This window comes from Elaeis guineensis, chromosome 12, assembly GCF_000442705.2.
Source record: "Elaeis guineensis isolate ETL-2024a chromosome 12, EG11, whole genome shotgun sequence".
NCBI classification, from domain to species: Eukaryota; Viridiplantae; Streptophyta; class Magnoliopsida; order Arecales; family Arecaceae; genus Elaeis; species Elaeis guineensis.
In genome coordinates this window covers 17,858,608-17,886,247 of record NC_026004.2, presented here as the reverse complement: position 1 = coordinate 17,886,247, position 27,640 = coordinate 17,858,608, and the positions used below count along the sequence as shown (strand labels likewise).

Here is a 27,640-nt window from a genome sequence, read left to right as displayed (position 1 = left end):
TCATGGCTAGATCGAAATCATGGATAATCAAATCTAAAGATTCATGGTCTGATTAAGGTGGGTGCCAGTACGCTGTCTGACAATCATGGATCAGAGTTCTTCATTAGAATCAGATCAAGACTATTGAAAGAATTTCCTCATTGATAAATCGATCAAGAGAGAGAAATCGATCGAGAGAGAGAAATGACTTTAGAGAGAGAAAACTCATCTTGAACTCCTCAGATGATATGATTCAACAAATTCGATCGATCAGATCAAATCATGCTAAGATTATTATGTGGACAATTCAATAAGATCATGAGAAATAAAATCTAAAAATACTTGATCGGATCAAAGTGGATGTCGGTGTACCGTCCGACGATCACAGATCAAAAATCCATCACGAGGATCATTTAAATTCATCATCATTCTTCTCAAAATTCTAAAAATCTTAGGAGAGAGAAATAATATAGAGAGAGAAAGTAGAGAGAGAAAGTCCAATTTTAGAGAGAGAAAATACTGGTTCAGACTGAAGAGAGAGAGGGAAGAGAGAGAAACTCTCTTTCTCATATTTTATTATTTATATCATTATTTATTAATTAATTTAATAATTTTTCTTTTCTTTTCTTTTCTCTCTCTTTTTTTTTTCTTTTTCTTCATGGAAGAGAGAGGAGAAAATCCTATTTATTATTATTATATTATTATTATTTTATTTTTCTTTTTTTTTCCTTTTTTTTTTCTTTTTTCTTTTCTTTTTCTTCTTTTTCTTTTCTTTTTCTTTTCTTTTTCTTCTTCTTTTCTTTTTCTTTTTTTCTTTTCCTTCTTCTTCTTCTTTTCTTCTTCTCCCGTGGGTTCTTTTGGGCCAAAACAGGGGACCGTGAGGTCCCCTCGTTGGTTGGCCGGCCGGTGGCGCAGCCGGTATGGGGCGGCCATTGGCAAGAGGAGGGTGACTCACCGATAAGAAGAGGGCCAAGATCGGTGGTCAGCGGCGACCACCGACGTCGGAAATCAAAGAAAAACGAGCAAAATATAGAGGTTCTTCCGCAACAAAATCCGACGACTCCGGTCGCCGGTGAGCGTGCACATCGGCATGGGAAGGAAGTGGGAGAAGAGAGGAAGGGGAGGAGACTTACCTCCGTCGTCGGTGAAGCTTTTCCAGCGAGAAATTGGACGGCACAGGGACGGTCTTCCGCGGGATTTTTTTGGCGATTGCCGCCGTTTGAGCTTAGAATTTTCGGTGGAAAGGAGAGAGGAGGGTTCTCCTCCTTAAATAGAGCCGGAGGGAACTCGTCTCCGACTCCGATTGGGAGCCGGCGAGAGGAGGAAGAAGACTCCCTTTGGGAGTCTTCTCCCCTGTTTTTTTTTTCTGTTGTTTGGGCTTTGGATTCGTTGCTTGGGCCGGGCCTCACATTCTTTCCCTCTAAAAGAAATTTCATCCTCGAAATTTTTCATTGCCTGAGTCTTCATAGTTTCTTCTTTGAATCTCATCCTCAAATATTTTAAAATTTTAATTCTTAATACAAATTCATTCTTAAATCATTTCATAAGAAAAAAGTCAATACATTAATTACGGAACCATTCATTTTCTTATTTATCAAGATCAACATCTCAAAGATTTTCAATATTTCAAGATTTTGAAATTATGATCTCATTTCCTGTAAAAATCATATTCAATATCTCATGACTCAAATTAAAATCAAATCTATCTCTTGTGAATAGAAGAGGATCAATGTCTCTATTATTGCATAAGAACTTCATTCATCATCATCATTCATTTTTTTTTTTTTATATTATCCACTCTTAATTTCAACCCATCATAAGATAGGAAAAACATACTTCTTATGAATCATTTGATGACATCCTAATCAATCAAAATTTAAAAATATTTTCTCTTATTCGTACTTTCAAAGGTTGAAGATTTATCATTTCAATCTCATTCTCGAGCTTTTGATATTTTAATTCTCGATACAACTTCATCATTAAGTTATTTCATAAAGATAAATATCACCATTGTTGATTGAATCAATATCACTATTTCTAGTCATCGAAATTTTCTTACTCAAACCCTCAAACTCTTAAATATTCTAATTCTTGAAGCAAATTTTTTATCATTAAGTCATTCCATAATAAAAATCAATAACTCAAAAATTGATCTAAATCAAAACTATATTTTTTTTCTTATAATCAAAATCAATGTCTCTATTCTAAGTAAGTATATCAATTTTCTTTATCTAAACATTAACAACTCTTAATTAATCGATTCATTATCAAATTAAATTATAAATAACTCCAATCTATCTTTTATACAACAATAGTCAATATCAATAGATAATCTCAATCTTTTTCATTTAGTCAGAGAAATAATAATGATAAAAAGAGTTCTAACTTCAAATTTTATTATACCCTGGAGATAAATATTTGAGTATAATAATCTAAGATCAAAATCATCATTCAATAAACGATCTCAAATTCTTCCTAATAAATAGAGAATTATAAAATTTAATTTTAGAATATTCTAAATTTAAAATAAAAAAATCAAAGATCCACTCATCCTAGAATTAGGATGCTAATTATTTTTGTAGCATAGTAGGTGGAAGCACTATTTTTAAAAGTCACATTAGGATATCTAAAATGATTCAAAATTTTAAAATATTATTCTTTCTAATGTCAATAAATTTTCTTGTATCAAACCATATCATCTATCATAATTTTTTGACTCAAAGAATCAACATTTCTGACTTACTCAAAGTAATCCAGATTACCATGCTTCCGCTGCGCACTTTGATCTAACAATCAAAATTTTTTAGCTTCACCAAAAAAATTTTTTTTGATCAAATTATTTCTTTATCTTATCAATAGAAAAGATCTAAAATTTCAAATTTCAATTGAATTCAAAGATTAACTTTCGATTCTCATTCATACTTTTACTGATGTACAATAATTTTGATTAACCCTTGAGTCCAATATCATATTTAAAACCATTATATAGATTTACTAAAATCAATATGAATCAAATCTTAATTCTTATATCAATTCAATTCGATAATTTTCAAACCAAAAATCCTTATAAGTCAAATAAAAAAAAAAATCCTTCGATGCTCCACCAAATTTGTACATAATCAGAATATATAAGAATTTCAAATTATTATTTATTTTTTTTTAAATTTCTATCATCAGGATCTTCAATATCTATCAAATATCCTTTCATAATAATTATACAAGCTTCAAAAAATCAAATCTCCATTTAATAGTAGATTCAATTAGGGACCTCGTTAACAAAAGCAAAGGAACTCCATATCAATTTTTAAATCCAAAATTTTTAAATTATAAATTCATATGGGTCCCTTAATCTGAAATAAATATAAATCAGATCTTTTATCTTAATCTGAAGATATCAAATTTTTATTAACAACCTCAATAATAATATCAGAAAATCTCTTGATCAACTTAGATACAAAATCTTTAAATTGAAATTTCATACACATCATGTAGTCTCCAAGATACATAATAAGATCCATTATTTTGATCTAAAGATGGTGATTAAAGATTCTAGTACGATGAATATTCTACAACCTCATAATCGATTTCATCAATAAAAAATAGATTTCTTTGTAATATCCTCAAATATGCATTCATCCTAATATGCCACTTTATATATAATCCACATACCAAATTCAATTTCTATAAATATTTCAATCAAGCATCATAAAAAAATTTTCTTAGTCCATCCTAGAATAATATTTTATTATCACATCTTTATCTTGCCAATAATAGTTAACTTCTCAACTAAAAGTAATATCATAGTATTATTCTCACATCGAATTTGAACTTATGATTCACTTGAATAACCAATGATCAAATTAATAACCATAATGCACAATAAAATTTTATGTTCATCCTTTAGTGATTACTTTCGATCAAGATCTAACTAATCATATCATGATCTATAGATTATCCATCATATTTCAAACTCCATATGTCATAATCTCTTGTGATCCTTTCATACATAATCTCAATGTTTAATCAAAATTTATAAATATTTTTCTCACTACAATTATCAAAGATCTACACTATAATGTCTCTGGTGTCTATCCACTAACACCCATTCAATATCTGATTTTATGTTTCATAATTCATCCACTTATGCTCTGATACCACTTTAATTATCACGCCTCCGATCCGAGATTTTGAATCGAGGGTCATGGCAACCGCCGCATACTCATAGAAAACTCTTCCCATAAGCATGCAAGGCATCTTATCATACTATCCTAAAATAATAGCAGAATAATTAGTCAATAATTTAAATCCAAAATATAACGATTCAAATTTTTTCTTTAATATCTTAATAAATTCAACAATGATTCATAGGTCTTACACCAAATTCAATAAGACTTTCAACCTAAATAAAAGTATAAGGATTCTGCTTCTGATTACTCTTCCATTCATATCTTGTATCATCTTAATTCCTTAATATCTGTAAAAATGGTAAAATAGAAGGTAATGAGCTAGACAGCCCAGTAAGCAATGATCACTTCTCAACAGATTTCATCAGCCATTTAAGTAAATAATTATTTATAGAAAATAAGCCTATAGAGTTCATCAATTCGAAATCAATGTCAATTATGTAATATAATTCATGTCAAGTTCATTTCTTTTTCAAAAATTTAAGTTTCTTTCAGGATTTCAATTTCTTTTGTTCTTCAATTTCTTGTCGTCAACCATGAGTTATGACCATATTTTTCCTGTGGCAGGATCATAATACCGCGTATCTGCTTGCGGTAGGCTGCGAATCATCTGGCAGCCATGTCCTTTGGAACTGCTGGTCTCGCTGGCGGTTTGTCGCTGGTCTCTCTGACGACATGTCGCTGGTCTCGCTGGTGACATAAACCCTCAGGACAATCAATTGCCAACGTATATGCCCCCATTGGCGGGGTCCTTTACATAGTCAGATTGTCAATTCATAATGTTTCTTATATCATAATTCTTCATAAATCATATTTCATATTCTAATTTCGATAATAAAATATATAATCATGTAGTATCGAAATCAATCAATGTAATGCATCATGAAATCAATATGTTTAATCATGCTTCATCATAATATTTCAAATAAGATATTTTCATAACAAAATACCATTCATCCAATTCATGCATTATTTCACAAATCATGTCAGAAAAATATATTATAATTTGCCGATAAATCTAAAAAAAATGAAACATTACTTACCTCGAACGCATTCCAATAAATCCATATAATTCTATAAATTTTCTTCCAAAAATTTTGCTCGTAGATCATATCACGATATCCCATGATTAAACATCCACAATCCTATACAGAATCAATTTCAATAATTAGAAAGAATATGAATACCATATTTCAACGGTTTAGATTGGGTCCGATCATCTAATTTCATCTAATCAAAATCTAATTAGGACCTAAACGATCCAAAGTTTGACTATCAGATCAAATCGGATTCGAAGTGATAGGACCGAGGTTTCTTCATCGATTTCATAAAATCAAGTAGAGAGAGAAAATCAGAGGAGAGAGAATTCAAGAGGTACAATTCAAATTGATCAGGTGATACAATCCAACATTACGATTGGTCCAATATCTCAATTGGTGAAATCAACATGATCAAATCAAGTCATGGCTAGATCGAAATCATGGATAATCAAATCTAAAGATTCATGGTCTGATTAAGGTGGGTGCCAGTACGCTGTCTGACAATCATGGATCAGAGTTCTTCATTAGAATCAGATCAGGACTATTGAAAGAATTTTCTCATTGATAAATCGATCAAGAGAGAGAAATCGATCGAGAGAGAGAAATGACTTTAGAGAGAGAAAATTTTAGAGAGAGAAAACTCATCTTGAACTCCTCAGACGATATGATTCAACAAATTCGATCGATCAGATCAAATCATGCTAAGATTATCATGTGGACAATTCAATAAGATCACGAGAAATAAAATCTAAAAATACTTGATCGGATCAAAGTGGATGTCGGTGTACCGTCCGACAATCACAGATCAAAAATCCATCACGAGGATCATTTAAATTCATCATCATTCTTCTTAAAATTTTAAAAATTTTAGGAGAGAGAAATAATCTAGAGAGAGGATTCTAGAGAGAGAAAGTAGAGAGAGAAAATCTAATTCTAGAGAGAAAAAATACTAGTTCTGGCTGAAGAGAGAGAGGGAAGAGAGAGAAACTCCCTTTCTCATATTTTATTATTTATATCATTATTTATTAATTAATTTAATAATTTTTTTTTCTTTTCTTTTCTCTCTCTCTTTTTTTCTTTTTCTTCACGGAAGAGAGGAGAAAATCCTATTTATTATTATTATATTATTATTATTTTATTTTTATTTTTATTTTTCCTTTTTCTTTTCTTTTTTTCTTTTCTTTTTCTTCTTTTTCTTTTCTTTTTCTTTTCTTTTCCTTCTTCTTCTTTTCTTTTTCTTTTTTTCTTTTCCTTCTTCTTCTTCTTTTCTTCTTCTCCCGTGGGTTCTTTTGGGCCAAAACAGGGGACCGTGAGGTCCCCTCATTGGTTGGCCGGCCGACGGCGCAGCCGACGTGGGGCGGCCATCGGCAAGAGGAAGGTGACTCGCCGATAAGAAGAGGGCCAAGATCGGTGGTCAGCGGCGACCACCGGCGTCGGAAATCAAAGAAAAATGAGCAAAATATAGAGGTTCTTCCGCAACAAAATTCGGCGACTCCGGTCGCCGGCGAGCGTGCACATCAGCACGGGAAGGAAGAGGGAGAAGAGAGGAAGGGGAGGAGGCTTACCTCCATCGCCGGCGAAGCTTTTCCGGCGAGAAATTGGACGGCACAGGGACGGTCTTCCGTAGAATTTTTTCGACGATTGCCGCCGTTTGAGCTTAGGATTTTTGATGGAAAGGAGAGAGGAGGGTTCTTCTCTTTAAATAGAGCCGGAGGGAACTCGTCTCCGACTTCGATTGGGAGCCGGCGAGAGGAGGAAGAAGACTCCCTTCGGGAGTCTTCTCTCCTATTTTTTTTTTCTGTTGTTTGGGCTTTGGATTCGTTGCTTGGGCCGGGCCTCACAATGGTATTAGAGATCTTTTTGGATCACTTATATCATATTAGTAACTTGGAGGCAGTCTGGAGTTAAAAAGGAGGCTTCTTGGGGCGGGAATTTATTAGTCATGGGTATAGCTTGGAAGGTCTGGCTGGAAAGAAACCAAAGTTTGAAAGCTTACCCCTTAACTTAATGATTTGAATAGCCTGGTTAGATTGGTGTCCTGCAGCTCATTTGGTACTCCGATGATTTGATATGTTCTAAGAACTTTTGCTTTTCTTGATTATGGCTTTATTGTAGTGCTCTACCTTGACTGCTCTCTCTACCATGCCCGTGTCTGGGACCAAACCCTTCCCCTTGGCTCCCATGCTACTTCCTCCCTCCCCTGTTTCTCCTTCCGCCACCTCTACTCCACCACCACCTTCTTTGACTTTGCTGCCTTCACCGTCCACTGCGAGGCTCCTTTTCATGCCCCTGCCCTCAACCTCCTCGATCCTCTATCGCTCACACTGTCATAACTCGCACAAACACCTACATGCTCAAGAAAAATCCCAACCGGAACCTGAGAAACCCCTCCAACCTTTGTGGGTGTGAGGTTTTTCTTCCATATGAGAGTTGCGATGTGGCAACGCATGAGAGTTGTAATGTGATAGATGGAGGCCTCTGCGTTGAGAGGCCTCTTGGAGAGTTGATTGGACGCATGCAGTTATGGTGGATGTGCGCTTATCCCTCCTTTCGAGAGAAAGATCATCATAGTGTGCGGATTATTCAACACAGTGATTGCTTCCATGGTGTTGATCCATGCGACGCTTTGGCATCCAATAGAATGCTGACATGTGGATGTCGATTGGACTGTCAATTTAGATTGTTGTCTTGGGCTGCACCATAAGAGACACTGAAGGGGTAGACGCCGCCTGCTTGATTCTAGTTTACAGAGTTGAAGTGAAAAAAGAAAAACGATGCAGTTGTCGTCTTCTCCTTGTTCCTGTGTTATTATTGTTCCTAGGTAGGCCAACTCATTTCTACATGTATATGGTCCGACATCTTATTCTCTCTCCGAAGCAGAACTCTGATATTGGATAGACCTATGTTGCTTTCTGGCCTATAGTAACATGTTAATTCATTCTTTTGAGTTATATTCCCATATGCTAAATAAAGGTATTACCTGTAGCTATCATCATTGTTGTAGCCAATCTCCGACGAGGTGGTCGGTCGGGAACCGAGCTATTGCGTCTGGGCAGTGAATGGTAGGAAATCTGCAAAAAAAATTTTACTTACTAGAAGTTGTCCAGTGGGGGATCCTCCAATACCTAAGTTAGTCAGAGAAAGAAAACAGTCAAAGAGCCAAAACAAGAGCTCAAAAATAGCAGAGTGTAGTCTAGCTTGATTTTGCATACCTGATCTCCCATTGTTTATCAATATTTATAAGGCTAGAAAAGTCATTACCTTGCTACCCCCATCTTTGAATACTCAGAACGTGAGAGTTATGGTATTTAGTGGGCAGTTATCTCATTAACTGCTGTTAAGATCGACTAATGGGCCGCTCATGGGCGACTATTGTGCTCCACGTTCATATATAGTTAATGCTCATATCGAATAACCGGCATTGATTCAGGTTGATTGCTAACAAAGATGAGATGAAGGAGATCGGAAGCAAACCAAAATGAGTATTTCGCTTACTATCAGTTCTGAATCAAGTAGATAATACTGGAGAGGCAGGTCGGTCATGGGCCGATGTTATTGGAGAGGAAGATCGGTCATAGACCGATGTAATATTTAACTCAGATAATAATAACTTGCTGTCGTGTGTCCAGGTGATGATGAGGTCGGACTTATAATAAGGTCGGACTTCTGATGAGCTCAGCTGTCAGCCTTCTGATGAGCTTGGCCTTCCGATGAGGTCGGCTTTCTAATGATCTCAATCTTTTGATGAGGTCGGCTTTTTAATAAGATCGACTTTCTGATGATCTCGATCTTCTGATGAGGACAGCCTCTCGATGAGGTTGGCCTTCTGATGACCTCCTCAGAGGAAGAAAGATAGTCGGCCAAGCGATGAGGATCTACCTCAATACTTGCCCCCTACTCCTGAGTCTGATTATGTAGCTTTAATCAAGCGAAAGGAGTTAGTTGTCGTGTGGATCCGATTTACTTCTTTGACGATAAGCCACTTTGTCATTTCATAGAACAAGCTGTCATTTTGTAGAACATCACGTCGAATTTGAAGCCTAGTCATAGATCATTCCATCGAATCGGAACATAGTCATAGATCATTTGTCGTAGATCATTTCATAGAATATCCCATCAAGTTAGGACATAGTCGATCTTAGAGAAAATTTCTCTGATTTATTTTGGACCGATTGATCCTTGATTAGTTGGTAGCAAGCCGACTAACCACATTTTTGTTTGCTTGGGCCTCCATGCAAACCGTCACTTATCTGCTTATGACTTTGGGCATAGCTGGTATGCTTGCGATTATCAGACCTTTCGACTCCATTGAATGGGTGTCAGTCAAATAATGTTTCATCAGGTATTAGCCGATGATGTAGTAGTTTGGTTGGATGTCAAGCGATCAAGTTGCTCAATAAATTTTTGAGTATTTGAGCTATTTGACACAATTGTAGAATACGAGGAGTTTGGACTCCTTGTAGATTTTCTTCAAAGAAAATAATATAGCTGTTTGGAGGAGCTTTTCTAGTCGTCTGCCCCCTCGAGTCTCGATCCTGTCGAGATCTTGGTCGATTCATCATTTGGAGGAGCTTTCCGAATCGTAGATTATGGTTGATTCATCGTTTGGAGGAGCTTTCTGAATTGTAGATCTTGGTCGACTCATTATTTGGAGGAGCTTTTCGAATTGTAGATTATGATCGATTCATCATTTGGAGGAGCTTTCTGATAAGGAGGTTGACTCGCTCGGTCTTTTGATCAAGTCAGACTTCCTCGATCTTTTGATGAGGTGGATTTCTTCAGATTTTCTCCTCGAATTTCCTTCTCGACCTTGTTAGCCATCTTGGATTTTCTCCTTAGATTTTCTCCTCGTAGGCATTGGAGGTAACTCTCCCCCTTTATCTCCATGAGAATCTGCGCACGAGGAGCAGTTAAAGGGATGTAATAGTCGTACCTACTGTCCAAGCTTTTAGGCTTCGGACTTGGTCAGGAAGGTGGAGCCTCTCTCTCTATGTGGGTTCAGTCAGATTCCGTGGAGGTCCCTCCTTCTTCATCTTTTTCTTCAAATTTTTGCCCTCGGATTGGCACCGATCAGTTGCACCTTCCTCAGTGCGGATGTACTTCTATGCGTGTCGAAGAGCTCGATGTATGTCCGGGTCCTTTCAAGAACTGACGAAGTTCCCATTGGCAGTCTCACTGTAGTTTTGGATTACATCGATTATGGATCGATGTCCCATATGGAAGGTCGGTAGATAGCCGAACTGATCATAATGCTTCATGAGGAGTCAATTCAAGTTAGCTCAGATCGGTATTTAGTTGAGCTAAGTTAAACCAGATTGACATTCAATCGATTTAACTCAGAAGTAGACTTTGACTCTCAGATGATTCTCTCTAATATTGCCACATGCCAGAGACAGCTTTCTAAGAGATCGACCTTCTAACTCCTGATGAGGTTCGTTGAAGGGAAGGAGACCATCGATTTCTAGAAGTTGCATGTGGAGCGTACTGAGAGTTAGGATGTAGTGATTGTCAGATGGGTCGATGACTCATCTGGTGGAAATATCAAGTCGAATAGCAGGATGGAGAATGGGGCTGACGAGTGTGCCAGGAAGGCGTATCACGCGGTGCCAGCTCCTTCGATCGTCGTTGCTGCTGCTGTTGGAGACTGTGGACAGTCTTCGTTAATATTTTAACTTACTGTACCAAGGTAGTAAATTGTTGTTGGTCCATTGTGACCACTGATCGTGAAGCACTGGGCTCCCCAAGAGTCGCCAGAGTACATCACACCATGATGAGCGTCGAGCGGAGCTTGTGGAAGCATTATGAGCTCTCATCTTGGCCATTGTAATTTTTGAAGGAATATTCTTTTCTTCTCCTTCCTGGCATGTCAAACTGTTGCAACCTATCTCTAGCGAGGTGGTTGGCTGAGAGCCGAGTTGTGCGCCTGAGTGATGGATGGCAGAAAACTTGCAAAAGAAAGTTCTCTTACCAGAAGTTGTCCGACAGGGATCCTCGATGCCTAAGTCAGTCGGAGAAAATGAATAGCCAAAGAGCCAAAATGAGAGCTCAAAATAGCAGAGTGTAGTCTAGCTTGATTTTGTGTACCTGATCCACCATTATTTATCAGTATTTATAGGGCTAGAAAAGTAGTTACCATGCAAACCCCATCCATGAATACTTAGAATATGGGAGTTATGGCATTTAGTAGGTGGTTATCTCATTAACTGTCATTAAGATCGAGTAACAGGCGGCTCATGGGCGACTATTGCACTCCACGTTCGCATGTAGTTAATGCTCATGTCGCATAACCGACGTCGATTCAGATTGGCTGCTAACAGAGGTGAGATGAAAGAGATCAGAAGCAAATCGAGGTAAGCATTCCGCTTACTAGCGGTTCTAAATCAAGTACATAATACTGGAGAAGCAAGTCGGTCATGGGCCGATGTTACTAGAGCGGCAGGTCAGTCATGGGCCGATATAACATTTAACTCAGATAATAATAACCTACTGTCATGTGTCCAGATGATGATGAAGTCGGACTTATGACAAGGTCGGACTTCTAGTGAGCTCAGCTACCAGCCTTTTGATGAGTTCGACCTCCCAATGAGGTCAGTTTCTATGATCTCGATCTTTTGATGAGATCAGCCTCCTGATGAGGTCGGCTTTCTGATGACCTCGACCTTCTGATGACTTCCTCAAAGAAAAAAAGATAGTTGGCTAAGCGACGAAAATCTACCCCAAAATATTAGTTTTAAAATAACAACAATAAATTATTTTTTTGTACTTCAACATAGATATATTGTGGCAATATGAAGTTCAGCTGTACAAATGTTAGATTCTTGCGATTGCCATTACGTCAGCAGTTGTAGATCTTTGCATAGGCATTGAACGTGAAAAAGTATAGACAGTTGTGATCAGTGTCTGTACTTTAGTTATTGAAATATTTTATCAAATGTTGCTCTTGAAAGCTTTAGTCTTTTCATCCATTAATCTTTCATCTACATTTTTGTTGGGGCAATTTAGCAGACTCTTCGATTCTGATTTTCAATCGGCTTCATAAGCACAAACTGTCAACTATCAATCGGCTTGTCGATCAACAGTCGGCTATCCTCAACCATCAACAAACTCCAACTATGATAATTTAACTGATTTCAGACTGATGACCATTGACATATCAGAGTTACTGACCGATGGTCATTCGAACTTCCACAATTAGCGACATATGATCAACATATTTTGATTACCGACATATAGTCGGCTTACTAAAAATTGCTAACGCAGAAAGCGTATAATGGTCAGAACATGATTAGTGGTGGGTATAACCAATCATCCCACGATCACAAAATATCGAAACAAGTGAGATCCACGTGTCTAATCGTTAGAAACGGTTACTAACAACTCGTCTATAAAAAGAGATAAATGAACAACATTTGGTAAGGATGATTTCTGGGCTGATACTCTGTCACTTTGAATATTCTATCTGCTGTTCATCACTCTCCACTGACTTAAGCATCGGAGGATTTCTGTTGGATACAATTTTGGTCAATACGGACTTCTTTTACAGGTGCTTTTCTCCAGCGACGGACGCAACAGAAGATTGACCGCAACAGATTGACATGTCAGGTAGGGATTGAATATGAACAATCATAGCAAAGACTAGAGCTCAAAATAATTCGATAGGATCCGTGAGGTAATCTTTCTGTCGGAAAGATCTTCCCTCCTACCTCTATTGGCAGAGCCCAGCTCTTCGCATCCTGTAATCACTATGGAGGTACAAATTGCTGCTCTAATATAGCAAATGAAGGTATTGATGGAGGCAGTGCACAGCCTCCAATAACAACAGACACAACAACAGCAGCAATCATCGGTGGAGGAGCCGATGGCTCACTCAGTGCCATCCAGGCACAGCCATCGTCCTCCACAGCTCTCATCTTCTTTATCTCTAAAACGACGATCATCTCGATATTCTTATCGAGTCGAGCAATCGCATTCTTGACATTCTCATCATGCTGCTCATCCTTCGCGATGATCTGCTTCTCCTTCTTATGTACATAGCATCAAGAAGGGGAAATGCTGCGTGCACCTTCTCCTTCTTTAACCATATTTTTTCAGCAACAGCGGCTCGACAACTACGAGTGCAAATTCAAAGAAATCGACTGTTAACTTATCCAACTTCAGGTGGTAGATCGAAAGTCTTCCAACAACTTTAACTTCCACACTGCCTAACCTCTTTCTTAGAGTATCTTGGACGAGCCGATCTCGTCTCAGTTCAAAATACCACAGATGGAGCCATATGACGGCTTCACCAATCTAATCGATCATTTGGAGAGTTATAAGGCTCTCATGATGATCCAAGGAGCCACCGACGTCTTCCTATATATTGGCTTCTCGATAACTATTCGAAAGACTGCTCGAGCTTGATATTTTGGACTTCAATCAGAGAGCATAAATTTTTTCGAACAGCTCGAACATTCTTTCGTGGTCCATTTCAGTACTAGCTGAAAGGTGCCACGAACATCAAATAGTTTCTTCTCCATCAAGTAAGGTGAAACAGAGATATTGAGAGATTTTGTGGCTCACTTCAATATGGCCATGCTTGAGATCAGAAACCTCAACAAAGATTTGGCCATCTCAGTCATGAACAGAGATCTGAGGAGATCCAGATTCACCTTCCCTCTGAATAAGACTCTCTTCTGGACCTATGCTGAACTCTTGGAGCACACATAGAAGTATATTCGCATGGATGAAGACACTTCTGACCGATGTCAGACAGAAAGAAAAGGTCAGAAAAAGAAACAAAAAAAAAGTGAAGCTTCGACCAAACCAAGTCGGTCAACGACCAATAAGCGAGCTTCACCCCATCGACGGAGTCCAATGGCCGAACAACTATGGCAGCAGGTATGACTCCTATACTCCTCTTTCTACTTCTTATGCATAGATCTTAATGGAGATCGAAGGAGAGGATTATCTTTGACATCCTCCATCGATGAAAGCACCACCGAGGAGTTACGACAAGAAGAAGTACTGTTGGTTTCATCATGATCACGATCACGATATCGAATATTGTATTCAACTCAAGGATGAAATAGAGGCCCTGATCCGATATGGCTACCTCAAAAAATTTTGACGAGATCGTCCCCCGACTCAACCTTCCACCGACCAACATCGTCAACCATAAGCTAAGAAAACTATCAACAATCGACCAATGATGGAAGTGATCAATATGATCTTTAGACGATCGAAGAACTGAGGGGGCAACTTTTGAAGAAGAGTCAGCAAAGAAATGATGACTTGACAATGTAATTTTTTTTTTAAAAGATGATGTTCAGAGAATACAAATTCTCCATGATGATGCTGTCATCGTCTCGATGACGATAGCAAACTATAATGTAAAAAAAATTCTAGTCGATAATAAAAGCTCTATGATGTTCTTTTTTACTTGACTTTCTTCCGAATACGACTACTGACTGACCGACTTAGAAGAGTTTCTACGCTATTAGTCGACCTTACCGGAGATGCAGTTATCATGGAAGAAAAAATTACTCTTCCACTAACCGCGAGAAGAGATCTATAATAAAGTACCGTTCTCCTGACATTCACAGTCGTCCGAGTCTCCTCGACTTATAATGCTGTACTTGGGCGATCTAAACTTAATACCTTTAGAGCGGTAGTTTTAATATATCATTTATTGATCCAATTTTTAACAAGAATTAGAGTCGGAGAAATGCATGAAGATCAACAACTTGCTCGACGTTGCTTCATGGTCTCTATAAAAAATAATCAATCTGAAGACTCTTTATCCGTCGATAAATTGGACCAAAAAAAAAATGAAGAAATGGACGAACCAGTTGAGCAACTGATTTCTATCCCATTAAAAGAAGAAGATCCTGAGAAGACAATCCAAATTGGATCGTAATTATCTGATCCAAAGCGATAACAACTAGTGAATCTACTAAGAGCAAATGCCAATATTTTTGCTTGGTCGGCAGTCGATATGCTAGAAATTCTTCTGAAAGTAATAACCCACCAATTGAATATTGATCCTAAAATTAAATTGGTGAGACAGAAGAAGAGACCTTTTACTTCTGAAAGGCAGAAGATCATCGACGAAGAAGTCGACAAGCTCCTTGCTGCTGACTTCATCAGAGAAGCTAATTATCCCGATTGACTCGTTAATATAGTGATAGTGAAAAAAACCAATAAAAAATAAAGAATCTGCATTGACTACATAAATCTAAATGAAATATGTCCAAAAGACAGTTTTTTCTTACCAAAGATGGACCAACTACTTGATGCAACTTTGGAACATCGATTATTAAGTTTTATGGATATCTTTGCAGGCTATAATCAGATTCGGATGATATCCGAAGATGAAGAATATACTACTTTCATAACTGACAAGGGCATCTACTATTACAAAATAATGCCATTCTGTTTCAAGAATACTGGAGCTACTTATCAATGACTGGTCAACAAACTGTTCAAAGCATAAATTAGACGTAACATGGAAGTCTACGTTGATGATATGCTGGTGAAAAATTCTCAAACTTTTAATTATGTTCGAGACTTGAAAGAAGTCTTCGTCACACTTTGACAACATCAGATGAAATTGAATCCGACTAAGTATACATTCGAAGTAACTTTCGAAAATTTTTTTGGATTTCTTGTATCACAACGAAGAATTGAAGCTAATCTCGAGAAAATAAAAATTTTCATCAATATGAAGCATCCAAACTCTAAAAAAGAGATACAACAACTCAATGGAAGGATCGCCGTACTCAACCGGTTCATCTTAAGGTTAGCAAAAAGATGTTTATCTTTCTTCAAGACCTTGAGACAAGTAAAAAAATTTTCATGATCAGATGAGTGTCAACAATCCTTCAAAGATCTAAAACGATATTTGACATCTCCATCATTACTTACAAAATTGAAGGTGGGAAAAATTTTGTATCTCTATCTGACGACTTCGATAGAGACAGTTAGTTCGGTACTCATCCAAGAAGATGAAAACCAAATTCAACGGTTGATTTATTACACCAGCAAGGTACTTCATAATGCTAAAATAAGATATTCAAGAATGAAAAAGATGATCTATGCTCTGATCATATCATCACAATAACTTCATCCATACTTTCAAGCACATCCAATAGTTGTCTTAACAGATCAGCTATTGAAGGCAATTCTATACCGACCTGATACTTCAGATCGGATGACGAAATGAGCAATAAAATTTAGTGAGTTCTATATTCAATATCGTCCGCTACCGTCAATAAAGGCACAAATTTTGGCTGACTTTGTCATTGAGTGCACCATATCTGATAATAATTCTGAGGATGAACTTGATGACAAATCGAAGTAAATTGAAACTCCTGAGACCGACTTAGCATCGATGTGGGTGCTACATATTGATGGAGCATCCAACGCATAAGGTAGTGAAGCCAGTCTCATCCTCACCAAATTTTGAAGGGATTATAACCGAATATATTCTTCGGTTTAATTTTAAAGCTTCAAATAACCAAACTGAGTATGAAGCTCTTTTAGCCGGCTTGAAGATTATCAAAAAAATTTGACATTGATAATCTGAAGATTTTCACCGACTCATAATTGATTATCGGACAAGTTAAGGGCGAGCTTGAAGCTCAAGATTTTATTATAATGAAGTACATTCAGAAAGTGAAAGATCTTACATCGACTCTAAAATATTTTGAAATCTCTCACATTTCAAGAATAGAGAATGCTCAAGTTGACATACTTTTTCGACTCGTAACCATTTCATTCAACTCGTTAGATCGGACATTCATCAAATATCTCAAACAATCGAGTATTGATAAAGTCGAAGAAGTGCTACAAATCAATGACGAGCCAAGCTGGATGGACCTGATCATCCAATATTTGACTGATGAAACTCTACCTGCAAATCCTTCAGAAGCCAAACGACTACAATGGATGGCCTCATAATATATTTTGATGAATGGATAATTTTATAAAAGATCGTTCTTCCTTTTCTTACTAAAGTACTTGAGACCAACGGATGTTGATTATACACTCCGAGAAGTTCAGGAAGGAATTTGTAGAAATCACTTAGGAGGCAAATCATTGGCTTACAAAGTTTTATGATAAAAATATCATTGGCCCATCATGAAGAAGGATACAGCTGAACTTGTCCGAAGATGCGAACCATGTCAGAAGTATGCTAACATACAAAATCAATCGGCCAACCAGCTAACATTAATTATTGCACTATGGCCCTTCGCACAATGAAGAATCGACATACTTGGTCTTTTTTCTCTAGCATCCGATCAGAAAAAATTTACAGTGGTTGCCATTGATTACTTCACCAAATGAGTGGAAACTGAGCTTTTAGCACAAATCATCGAAGGTAAAATGAAAGATTTCATTCAAAAATCAATCATATGTAGGTTCGGTCTACCACATCCATTATCACCGATAATGATCGACAATTCGATAATCAAAATTTTAAAGAGTTTTATGTGAAATTTCATATTACGCACAAGCTCACCTCAGTCGGTCTTTCATAGTCCAACGATAAAGTGGAAGTAACAAACTGAACAATCCTACTCAGACTGAATGAAGTTAAAGATCTCTGGATAAAAGAATTATATCCGATCTTATGGGCATATCAGACAACTTCTCGTATACCGACGGAAGAATCATCATTCAATCTAGCATATGGAATAGAGGCGATGATTTTATTTGAGATCGGATTACCATCAGCAAGAGTGAAACAGTATAATGAGTCGAGTAATTTTGAATGTTGGAGAGCTGACCTAGACTTATTTCTGAAAGTCTGACAGCAAGCTCAAGTTCAGATGGTAGCATATCGGCAGAGAGTAGTTCGGTATTACAATGCAAAAGTCAAGCCGAAGGTCTTTCGTTCAAGAGATCTGGTCCTAAAAAAAATAGAAGTTTCAAAATCTCTGGATCAAAAAAAATTATCTCCAAACTGGGAATTACCCTATAGGATAATCGAGACACTTCGTTCGAGTGCATATTGACTAAAAATCCTAGATGGGACAACTATCCCTCGAACTTGGAATATCGATAATTTGAATATATACTATCAATAAAGTTATTCACATGTATGACATTCGAAATGAAATATTAGGATTCAGAATCATGAAAGCTTCAGTCATTTACAAGTTACCTACAAGATGGCATTAGATCAGTAAATAATCGATCAATTTTCACTGACTGTATCTCAATTTTTTACTGTAAAAATCAATTTAAGTCGAACGATGGTATCAAATCGATAAATAATCGATCAGCTTGTACCAACTATATCTCGATTCTTTATTGTAAAAATCTACTTAAGTTGAATGACTACTCATGCCAACTTAGTTTTAGCTAAGTGGAACATTATGCCGACTCGACCCCGATCGAGTAAGAAATACACCAACTAGACTATGATCAGTCGAAGGATATTCGGCCTAACACCATCTATCAAATATCTAAAAAGTATATAAGTTGGCTGACACCCGACTAGCGGACAAACTCTACTACGATTATTGATCGACATTCAATTCATCGATGGATGATCAATAATCCAACTGTTATTCAATGACTTTGACAGTACAAGTATAAATGAGATTTCATACTTGAAATTTTTTTTTTCATTCATTGAAGAAGAAATTACAAAATTAAACCCAAAGTTCGATTATAAAATTGGACTTTATCCGATTACAAAAAGATAAATGAAAAAGTATGACACTGGTCACCAGTCAACTTCTTCTTCACCTTGCTCCGATACAATTTTGATGGTTGGAGCAAGTTCTGATGCAGTCGGTGCATCTCCTTCATTTGGCACGGTGTTCTCCTCAGCAACTTCTTCTCCCGAACTAGGGGGGATGATGCTGCTCAGGTCTAAGTTCGAATACAATTTTTCAACTGCATCTCTGTCATCTTCGTATCTGACATAGTAAGAGGCGAATCTACCCTCGAGAATTTCATCCTTGAATTCTTGTGATTCTTTAAAATTCTCGATGGCCAGACTCAGAGCATCTTTCATCGATTCAGCTTCTTTCTTGACAGAGGCCGACTCTGCATCGGCCAGTGCCAACCTCTCCATGGTGCTCAATACCTTCCATGCTCCATCTCAAGCTCTTTTATGCATCCGTCTCTCTTTTTTCGGAGTCGATTGATGGAATATTTCTTGCTTTTGATTTGAAATTTAAGAGATGCAATGCTCTGTTGAGTCGACCCTAATTTGGCTTTAGAGGACTGTAGTTTGACCGTCATGTGGGAGATCTCTTCCTGGAGCATCTTCTCCCATTCAATTGCTGCTTGTAGTTGTTCGACGGCAGTAGCTTTCTCGATGTTGGCGACCGTCACTTTGTCCATCCATGCCCGACGAATCTCGATAAATTTTTGATATTCACTTTTTAGAGCATACATATCGTGTGCCCACTGAAAGGAAAGAACAAGTCAAAAAAAAAGAAAAAGAAGAAATGAGTCGAGTAAAAAGAAAAAAACTTACCCCAAGTATCATCGAATAAAAAGAAGAGAATATTTCAAACACTGTCTGATCTTTCCTGTTCTTCCTATCAGTCGGGAGAAGTGCAGCTTCGATGAGTTATTTGGCTAATGACAGATTGGCCAAGACCGACTCACTGATAGGGATTCGGATGTCAAAGAGAGTGGGAAGACCCACCGATGATCCATTGTCAGCAGAAATAGCTGGTGCCTTTCTTCGCTCTCCGATCGACGGTCGTTCGCTCGAAACCACCAAAAAAATCGATGCTCGACTGCGCTCGAGACCGTGCGACTTGCGGAATGGCTTGCGCAGTAGTAGATAGTTCTAGTTCGACTACAGATTTGGCCTGAACCCCCATAGATGGTGCCACTAATGATTTTGGTGCGGCATCTTCACCTTTTGTCGTCTCAACTCTAACTAATGGCACTTCAATTGGAGAAAGTATTGTCGGGGCCGACAACCTATAACCGGCTCGATGTCGGGAGCTATCACCGACGGGATGTCGGATACCCTCGTCGATACTAACTCAGTGTCACCCCGACTTCTCTTCAGCGGTCGGGATGGCCCGACGTCGATCGCTGCTCTCTTCTTAGCAGCATGTAGATGGATATTGGCAGCTAAGATGTATGCTGTCGACCGCATAACTGCAGTCAAAAGATAAAGTTTAGTACAAAGTTAAGTTCAGAAGCAAACAAAAAATAAAGCGACCAATTATGTTACACCTAAAGAAGTTGCCGAACTAAGTCCGGCATCATAGAGAGCTTGTTCTGTCATCAACTTTTATTGCGCTGGAACTTTCATATCTTTAAGTCGGAGAAAATCTTTTCGATCGATGATGTCAACCTGACTATACTCATTGGGGTCGATTCTTGGATCGCCCCGGCATGAAGAAAAGTCCCAAGGAGATGAAGAAAAAATGAAAAAATTTTGATTCTTCCATCCATGAATGGATGATGGAAGATCGAAAATGAAAAAAAGACCCTTCATCGGATTGAAAAACCATCAATCCTTGGCTTTTGGATGAGGATGGAGGACAAAGAAAGCTCGAAAAAGATAAAGATGAGGGTTGGTCGGGATAAGACGATACAACAGAGCAAAACTGATAATCAGCCGAATAGAATTCGGAGCTAATTGAGCAGGAGAAAGTCAGTAATAATCAAAAAAATTTCGGACGAACTCCGAAATCGAAAATCGAAGATCAGCCCGAAGGTCCTCTATAGAATGCAACCTGATTCGGAGGAGGAGAATTCATTTGACCATCCGGACCAGGAGTAAAAAGCTAAAATTACTCTGGGATATGGTACTATTTTCGAAGCTGATTGACATTGACTCTGGACAATGAAAAAACCTCCAGCTCTGGACCTGAAGGAGAATTATCGATCGAATTTTTCGATCGATTGTCTCAAGAAGATGAAGCTTTCTCTTTCTTCTCTCTACTTGCCATTGAAAATGAAAGAACCTAGAAAAAGAAAAGAAAAACCTAGAAGAAAAAAGTGAGAACTCGACCTGGAATAAAGAAATGACGCGAACGAGAAAGTGACGCGAACAGGGAAAGCTCTCAGCACCTGGAGCAAAACCTTTTGTTGCAGAGAAAAATGACGAATGCAAAAGCGGAAAGTCCAAATGAAAGGGACACTATATATAGAGGATCCCTCAACGGTCTGGATGAAGTTATTCAAATCAAAGCTCCTCCAGATTTCGATACATGGTTACATCAAAATCGACCATTGATCAGATGATTCGACGCATCTACTCTCAGATCACACTACCTTATCACTATCCGCGTGAATGGCACAGAGTCAATGACATCTGAACACGTGGCCGAAATTGACTAGTCAGAATTGAATCACCCAGATTCATCGGATGCCAGACTATCTTCTCGAAGTGACATCTCAATGATAATTTTACAGTTATCGAAACGACAAAAAGTTGGAGACCCTTCGTATTTCGAAAAATCATTAATATCTGCAGTCGAATTAGGACTCGAGACAATACGTGGCAACTCCTTTCGTCCAGCATGTCAGACCACGTAACAATCCACATGTCAGACTATCTTAGATTTGAGAGTGGGGGCAACTGTTGGGGCAATTCAGCCAACTCTCCGATTCCGACTTTCAATCGACCTCATAAGCACAAACTGCTGACTATCAATCGGCTTGCCGACCAATAATTAGCTATCCTCAGTCATCAACAAACTCCAACTATAACAACTCGACTGATTTCAGATCGATGACCATCGGCATATTAGAGTTACCGATCGATGGTCATTCAAACTTTCACAACTACCGATATACGATCAACATATTCTAATTACCGACATATAATTGGCTTATAAAAAATCGTCAACGTAGAAAGCGCATAATGGTCAGAACATGATCAGTGGCGGGCATAATTACTCATCCAACGATCACATAATATCGAAATAAGTGAGATTCATGTGTCTAACTGTTAGAAACAGTTACCAACAACTCGTATATAAAAGGAGATAAACGAATAGTATTTGGTAAGCATTGAAGGGTCCCCGTCAGACACAATTCTGATCAGTGCAAACTTCTTTTACAGGTGCTCTTCTCCAGCGACGGACGCAATAGGAGATTGGCCGTAATAATTTTCATCTACTTTATTTGAGTTATAAAATTGCCACTGATATGAATTCTCTCTTGTATGATCATAGGAACCATCCTTTTGGCTTTTGAAGCTTCCAAAGATCGGCTCTGTGTGCATGTTTGAGTCTTGACGTGTAAGATGTCCATTATCATGTTGGAAATAATCTAATATGAAAAAATAATTTTTATATCAGATTATTATGTTTGATATAAAAAATTAAAAGAGTTGGATAGTAAAAAAATTGATGGATCCCATATTTATTTTTTTAAAAAAATAAAATAAATAGCATGGAGATTAGTATTTGATAAATTTTTGAGTGGTGGTAATCTATACTGGACAAAACTATCCTCAATAAAATTATATATATAATCATTGAATTTATTTTAATATTTTTTAAATTCATACAATAAAAAACTTTTACACAGAAATTAAGATGGAGATAACATCATATAAAAAATTATGTGATTATACTCATTATATAAAAACTAATTTGAGATGATAATACTATCTCAATATTAAAAAATTATTTTATATTTAAAAATATATTTATAAATTTGATCATATTTTTATATAAATTTATCTCTAATTAATTATAATAAATTTTTTTAATATCATTTTCTGTAATAATTTTTCTACAAATCAAACATAATAAAATTTATTTTTTTCATAATTATTTTTTTAAATAAATAATTTTTAAAAATTATCAAACTATTCCGGACCCGATCCAGAACCTTCCTCCCCCAGCTTGACCCACCACTCGGGAAACCGGTGGGAAGGAGCTGGCCTCGGATTTCCTTGAAGCCGCGGCCAAGAAACGGCATACGTGACGTACCAAGGGACCTGAAGTCGTCGCGACCAAGGAAAAAGAATACTATTCTTTTCCATCCATCCACCCGTTCTCTCCCCCCGGCCCTATAAATAAAGACCGAACCCTGGCCCTCTTCTCCAACTACAAGGGCGAATTACTTGCGTTTCCCTTTGAATCTCTTCCGTCTCTTCCACAGGTCTCTCAAGGTATTCCCTCGTCTCTTTTCTGATCATGGCAATCGATCTATGGTTTGGATTGATCCATTAGGGCTTTCTTTTATCCCCTTTGATCTGCTGTCTATTTGATGCTATTTAATTATTATTCTGATTGATCTTTGGAGAAAAGATGGTTGCGTGTTGTGTTTTTCTTTTTTTTGGCTGTTGATTCGATTTTATGTTTTTGGGTTCGTAATTTGAATCTAGGATTTCGATGTTTTCTCGAAGCTAGGGTGTTTATTACTATGGCTTGTGGTGTGTTGGGATCTAGGGTTTGGATATCTTATTATTTCTAGGATCGGTCTTTTTCTCTTTTTTCCCTTCTCGTTTGCGGGTGTGTGTTCGGATCTGGGCTAGGGTTTGGATAATTTATTATTTCTAGGATCGGCCTTGTCGTTTTTTTTTTTTTTTCCCGCTCTTCTCGTTTGTGTGTGTATGATTTTGGGATCTGGGCGGTTCTTTGCTCTGTGCTTTTCTTAGTATTGGCGCATAGATTTTTGATAGATGTTTTAGGAAATAGTTGGCCAGTGATGATCCTTTTAGCCTTTTATTGAATCTAGGGTTGTGATTATCATGTAAATCCTAGGCCATGATCGTATTAAGGGTTTTATAGCATCTTCTGATCCAATCATTGGTTGATATCCTTTCTTCCCCTTTTCGAACAGTTCTTTGATCTATACAACCTTGATGCGACTGGCTTATAATTTGATTGATGTTAGACTAATGGATTATGGTTTGTTATTCTGTATTCTTTATGGTTCATTTGTATGTTTTATGGTTCATGAGCTGATTGAATCTAAGTTTTCAGTCATCCAATTGTGTTTTGGTTGTTGGATTTATATGTTTGCTTGTGGCTTATAGATCTATCATCATGTCTTGAGTTTGATTCTATTAGTCACTGTGACTAGGATATTTTGCATTATAAGCGCATAAATAGATTTCTGTAATTTGTTCTAATTTTATTCTCTCTCTCTCTCTCTCTCTCTCTCTCTCTCTCTCTCTCTCTCTCATATGCATATTATTGATCTCTGTTTGTGTTTCAATCGTTTTTTGATGTCAAGATTGTTGATAGTGCAAGATCTTGGATCATTAAGTCTCATCATTATCGAGTCTAATCATTAAGTCTTTTTCATTCTTCAATTCTATTTCTATTCTTTAATTTTATAAACCTACCTTTTACCAATAATAGTGGACAATGACCTTATTGATAGTGGTAGGTATCTATATGTTTTCTAGTGAACCTAAGGTTGGAAACATTGTGCTTACCATTTAAGAGATTTCTTGTTTTTAGTTTTATATGGTTGCTCATTTTTCATATTAAGTCTTGACTGTAGGTATGTGATTATGTCTAATGTTTGTTTGCTTGGTATCTTTTTGATGGATTGATAATCATTATTTGTAGATATCTCGTTATTTTTCGGTAATACCTTTGAAGGATGTCAAACAGAGTATTTTACATATTCGATCAATTAATGTATCTATTATTTAACATTACTTTTACATGCACAATTCATCATGCCTGTCAGTTCCGTCCTTTTCATGCTTTATGCATTAATTAATTCTTAAAGGTAACATGGTTGTAATCAAGTGTTACTGATGCGATTCTGTTTATTACTTGTCAATTGATCCCATTACTCTATCTAATCTTGTGTCCCAATGCTAAACCTGTCCATGCCCCAAAGATCTCAATCTTACATTTTCATCCTTTTCTGGGCATATGCTTTCTGATTAGCCTTCTGCTGGGGTTTTTATACTCATATATCTTCACAATATCCATTGGCAAGCGGGACTGATTTAGAATGAAGATCTTGATGAAATACTTAAGATTTTATCCTTTTTTACAGTTTAAATGTTCTGTTTATCTTGATAGATTAGCTGATTTGTATAACGCCAGAAACATCAAGGCACTGCCAGTATTGTAACAAGGAGACTGGCTAGCTATTTTTATGCATTTAAGAAGTAGGGGGTGAGTCTCTGCATAAATATTAACAATGATAGCAAGATAATAGTTTATCTTGATGCATACTTGTATCTTGGATAAGATCTGAGCCTGAAAGAAAACCAGGGCCAACATCAGCCCCGAAAAGAGGAAAAAGATTCTCAGGACACCTGTTAATTCTTATTTTTAGATTGGCTTCAATTTTGTAAAATTGCTTTAGAATTCATTGTTGTTGACATCAATTTTGATTTTCTATTGCTGGTTGTTTTTTGAAATTACTACGAATCAGCTCTCAGAAGTAGCGTTTCCAACTTTATTGTTGGTTTTATGTTACTTGTTCATGTAAACTAGGGCTTTTCCTAGTGGTTACGCCCCTTTGTTAGCATCAAGGATTTTGATTATGAGTATTGGATGCATCACCAAGATTTGGACTTGGATAGTTATGGTATGGGGGTTTGTTCCTTCCTCTCTCGGAATGAAGGGAAAAACTCTTTTTTTTTATGTTTTAGTTTCCAATGTATGTTACAATAGTTTGGATCTGATGCAGACCATTATTTTAGAGCAAAGTTTTAAAGGACTATGCATAAATTATCCTTATTGAAATATGAATGGGTATCTTGGAAGGAGAGAGATTCTTATATCTAATTGTACGTCTTCTAGTAGTTATTTACTTGTTTGTTTTGTTTAATGAAGATATTTGTTATTTTAGTGTCACATTGAGTGGTTTCTTCAAGCCTTATTGAATTGTTAAGTTTTCCTTATCTTTCTTTCTTTTCCCCCCACAGATGCAGATCTTTGTTAAGACTCTCACTGGCAAGACCATCACCCTTGAAGTTGAGAGCTCGGACACCATTGATAATGTGAAGGCCAAGATCCAGGATAAGGAGGGCATCCCTCCTGACCAGCAGAGGCTCATCTTTGCTGGGAAACAACTTGAGGATGGCCGCACTTTGGCTGACTACAACATCCAGAAAGAGTCAACACTCCACCTTGTCTTGCGGCTCAGGGGTGGCATGCAGATCTTTGTGAAGACCCTTACTGGCAAGACCATCACCCTGGAAGTTGAGAGCTCTGATACGATTGATAATGTGAAGGCTAAGATTCAGGACAAGGAGGGCATCCCTCCCGACCAGCAGAGGCTCATTTTTGCTGGCAAACAACTTGAGGATGGTCGCACTTTGGCTGACTACAATATCCAGAAAGAGTCAACACTCCACCTTGTTCTGCGGCTCAGGGGTGGCATGCAGATCTTTGTGAAGACCCTTACTGGCAAGACCATCACCTTGGAAGTTGAGAGCTCTGATACGATTGATAATGTGAAGGCTAAGATTCAGGACAAGGAGGGCATTCCTCCAGACCAGCAGAGGCTCATCTTTGCTGGCAAGCAGCTTGAGGATGGCCGTACATTGGCTGATTACAACATTCAGAAGGAATCCACCCTCCACTTGGTCCTCCGGCTTCGTGGTGGCATGCAGATCTTTGTGAAGACCCTCACTGGAAAGACCATCACCCTTGAGGTAGAGAGCTCTGACACCATTGACAATGTAAAGGCTAAGATCCAGGATAAGGAGGGCATCCCACCGGATCAGCAGCGTCTCATCTTTGCTGGTAAACAGTTGGAGGATGGGCGCACGTTGGCAGACTACAACATTCAAAAGGAATCTACTCTTCATTTGGTCCTCCGCCTTCGTGGTGGGATGCAGATTTTTGTGAAGACCCTCACTGGGAAGACCATCACTTTGGAAGTGGAGAGCTCGGACACCATCGATAATGTCAAGGCCAAGATCCAGGACAAGGAAGGGATCCCTCCTGACCAGCAGAGGCTCATTTTTGCTGGTAAGCAGCTTGAGGATGGACGTACCCTCGCAGACTACAACATCCAGAAAGAATCCACTCTTCATCTTGTCCTGCGCCTTCGTGGTGGTTCTGCTGATGAGTAGGGGGTTTTCAGGGTCTGAACTGGTTTAACTATAGTACCGCTGTGTCCTTTATATCAATAATTGTCAAGTTGTGTATGGATCCTGTGTCTTTAGCTGTTGGCTTTAGGCTCGTGTGATTTGGAGTTCTGTTTGAATGTTATGTGAACTTGTTGGTTTAATTCTCGGAACAAGTATAGTTACTATTTGTTTGATAGTTCATATCGTAATTGGTGTGATGCAAAAGTTGTTTCAATTTTCTAGGTTGTGTATTGGTAGTATGGTGATAACATATAGGCCACTTGCTTGCTATGTATTGCTTGAATGATTGAGAACTGTTACCTGCCATTCAACTCGTAGTTGGCATTTGATGCTCCACGGACACGGTCCTGGAGTTATTTTTGAATCAGTGATGTGTAGCGACGTGGAGTTTTACCAGATGAATACCTGCTATTCAACAGGTTGTTGGTAGTAAGTACTAG

General features: G+C 37.7%; 1 protein-coding gene across 1 annotated transcript; it reads left to right on the top strand.

The window, feature by feature from the left end:
- Positions 1-23,021: 23,021 nt before the first annotated feature.
- On the top strand, positions 23,022-27,380 carry LOC105037656 (polyubiquitin 4). The gene is made up of 2 exons (XM_073246414.1): positions 23,022-23,294; positions 26,028-27,380. Exon 2 carries the CDS (start codon positions 26,028-26,030, stop codon positions 27,180-27,182), a length of 1,155 nt encoding a protein of 384 aa, XP_073102515.1. The 5' UTR covers positions 23,022-23,294; the 3' UTR covers positions 27,183-27,380.
- The last annotated feature ends 260 nt before the right edge of the window (positions 27,381-27,640 follow it).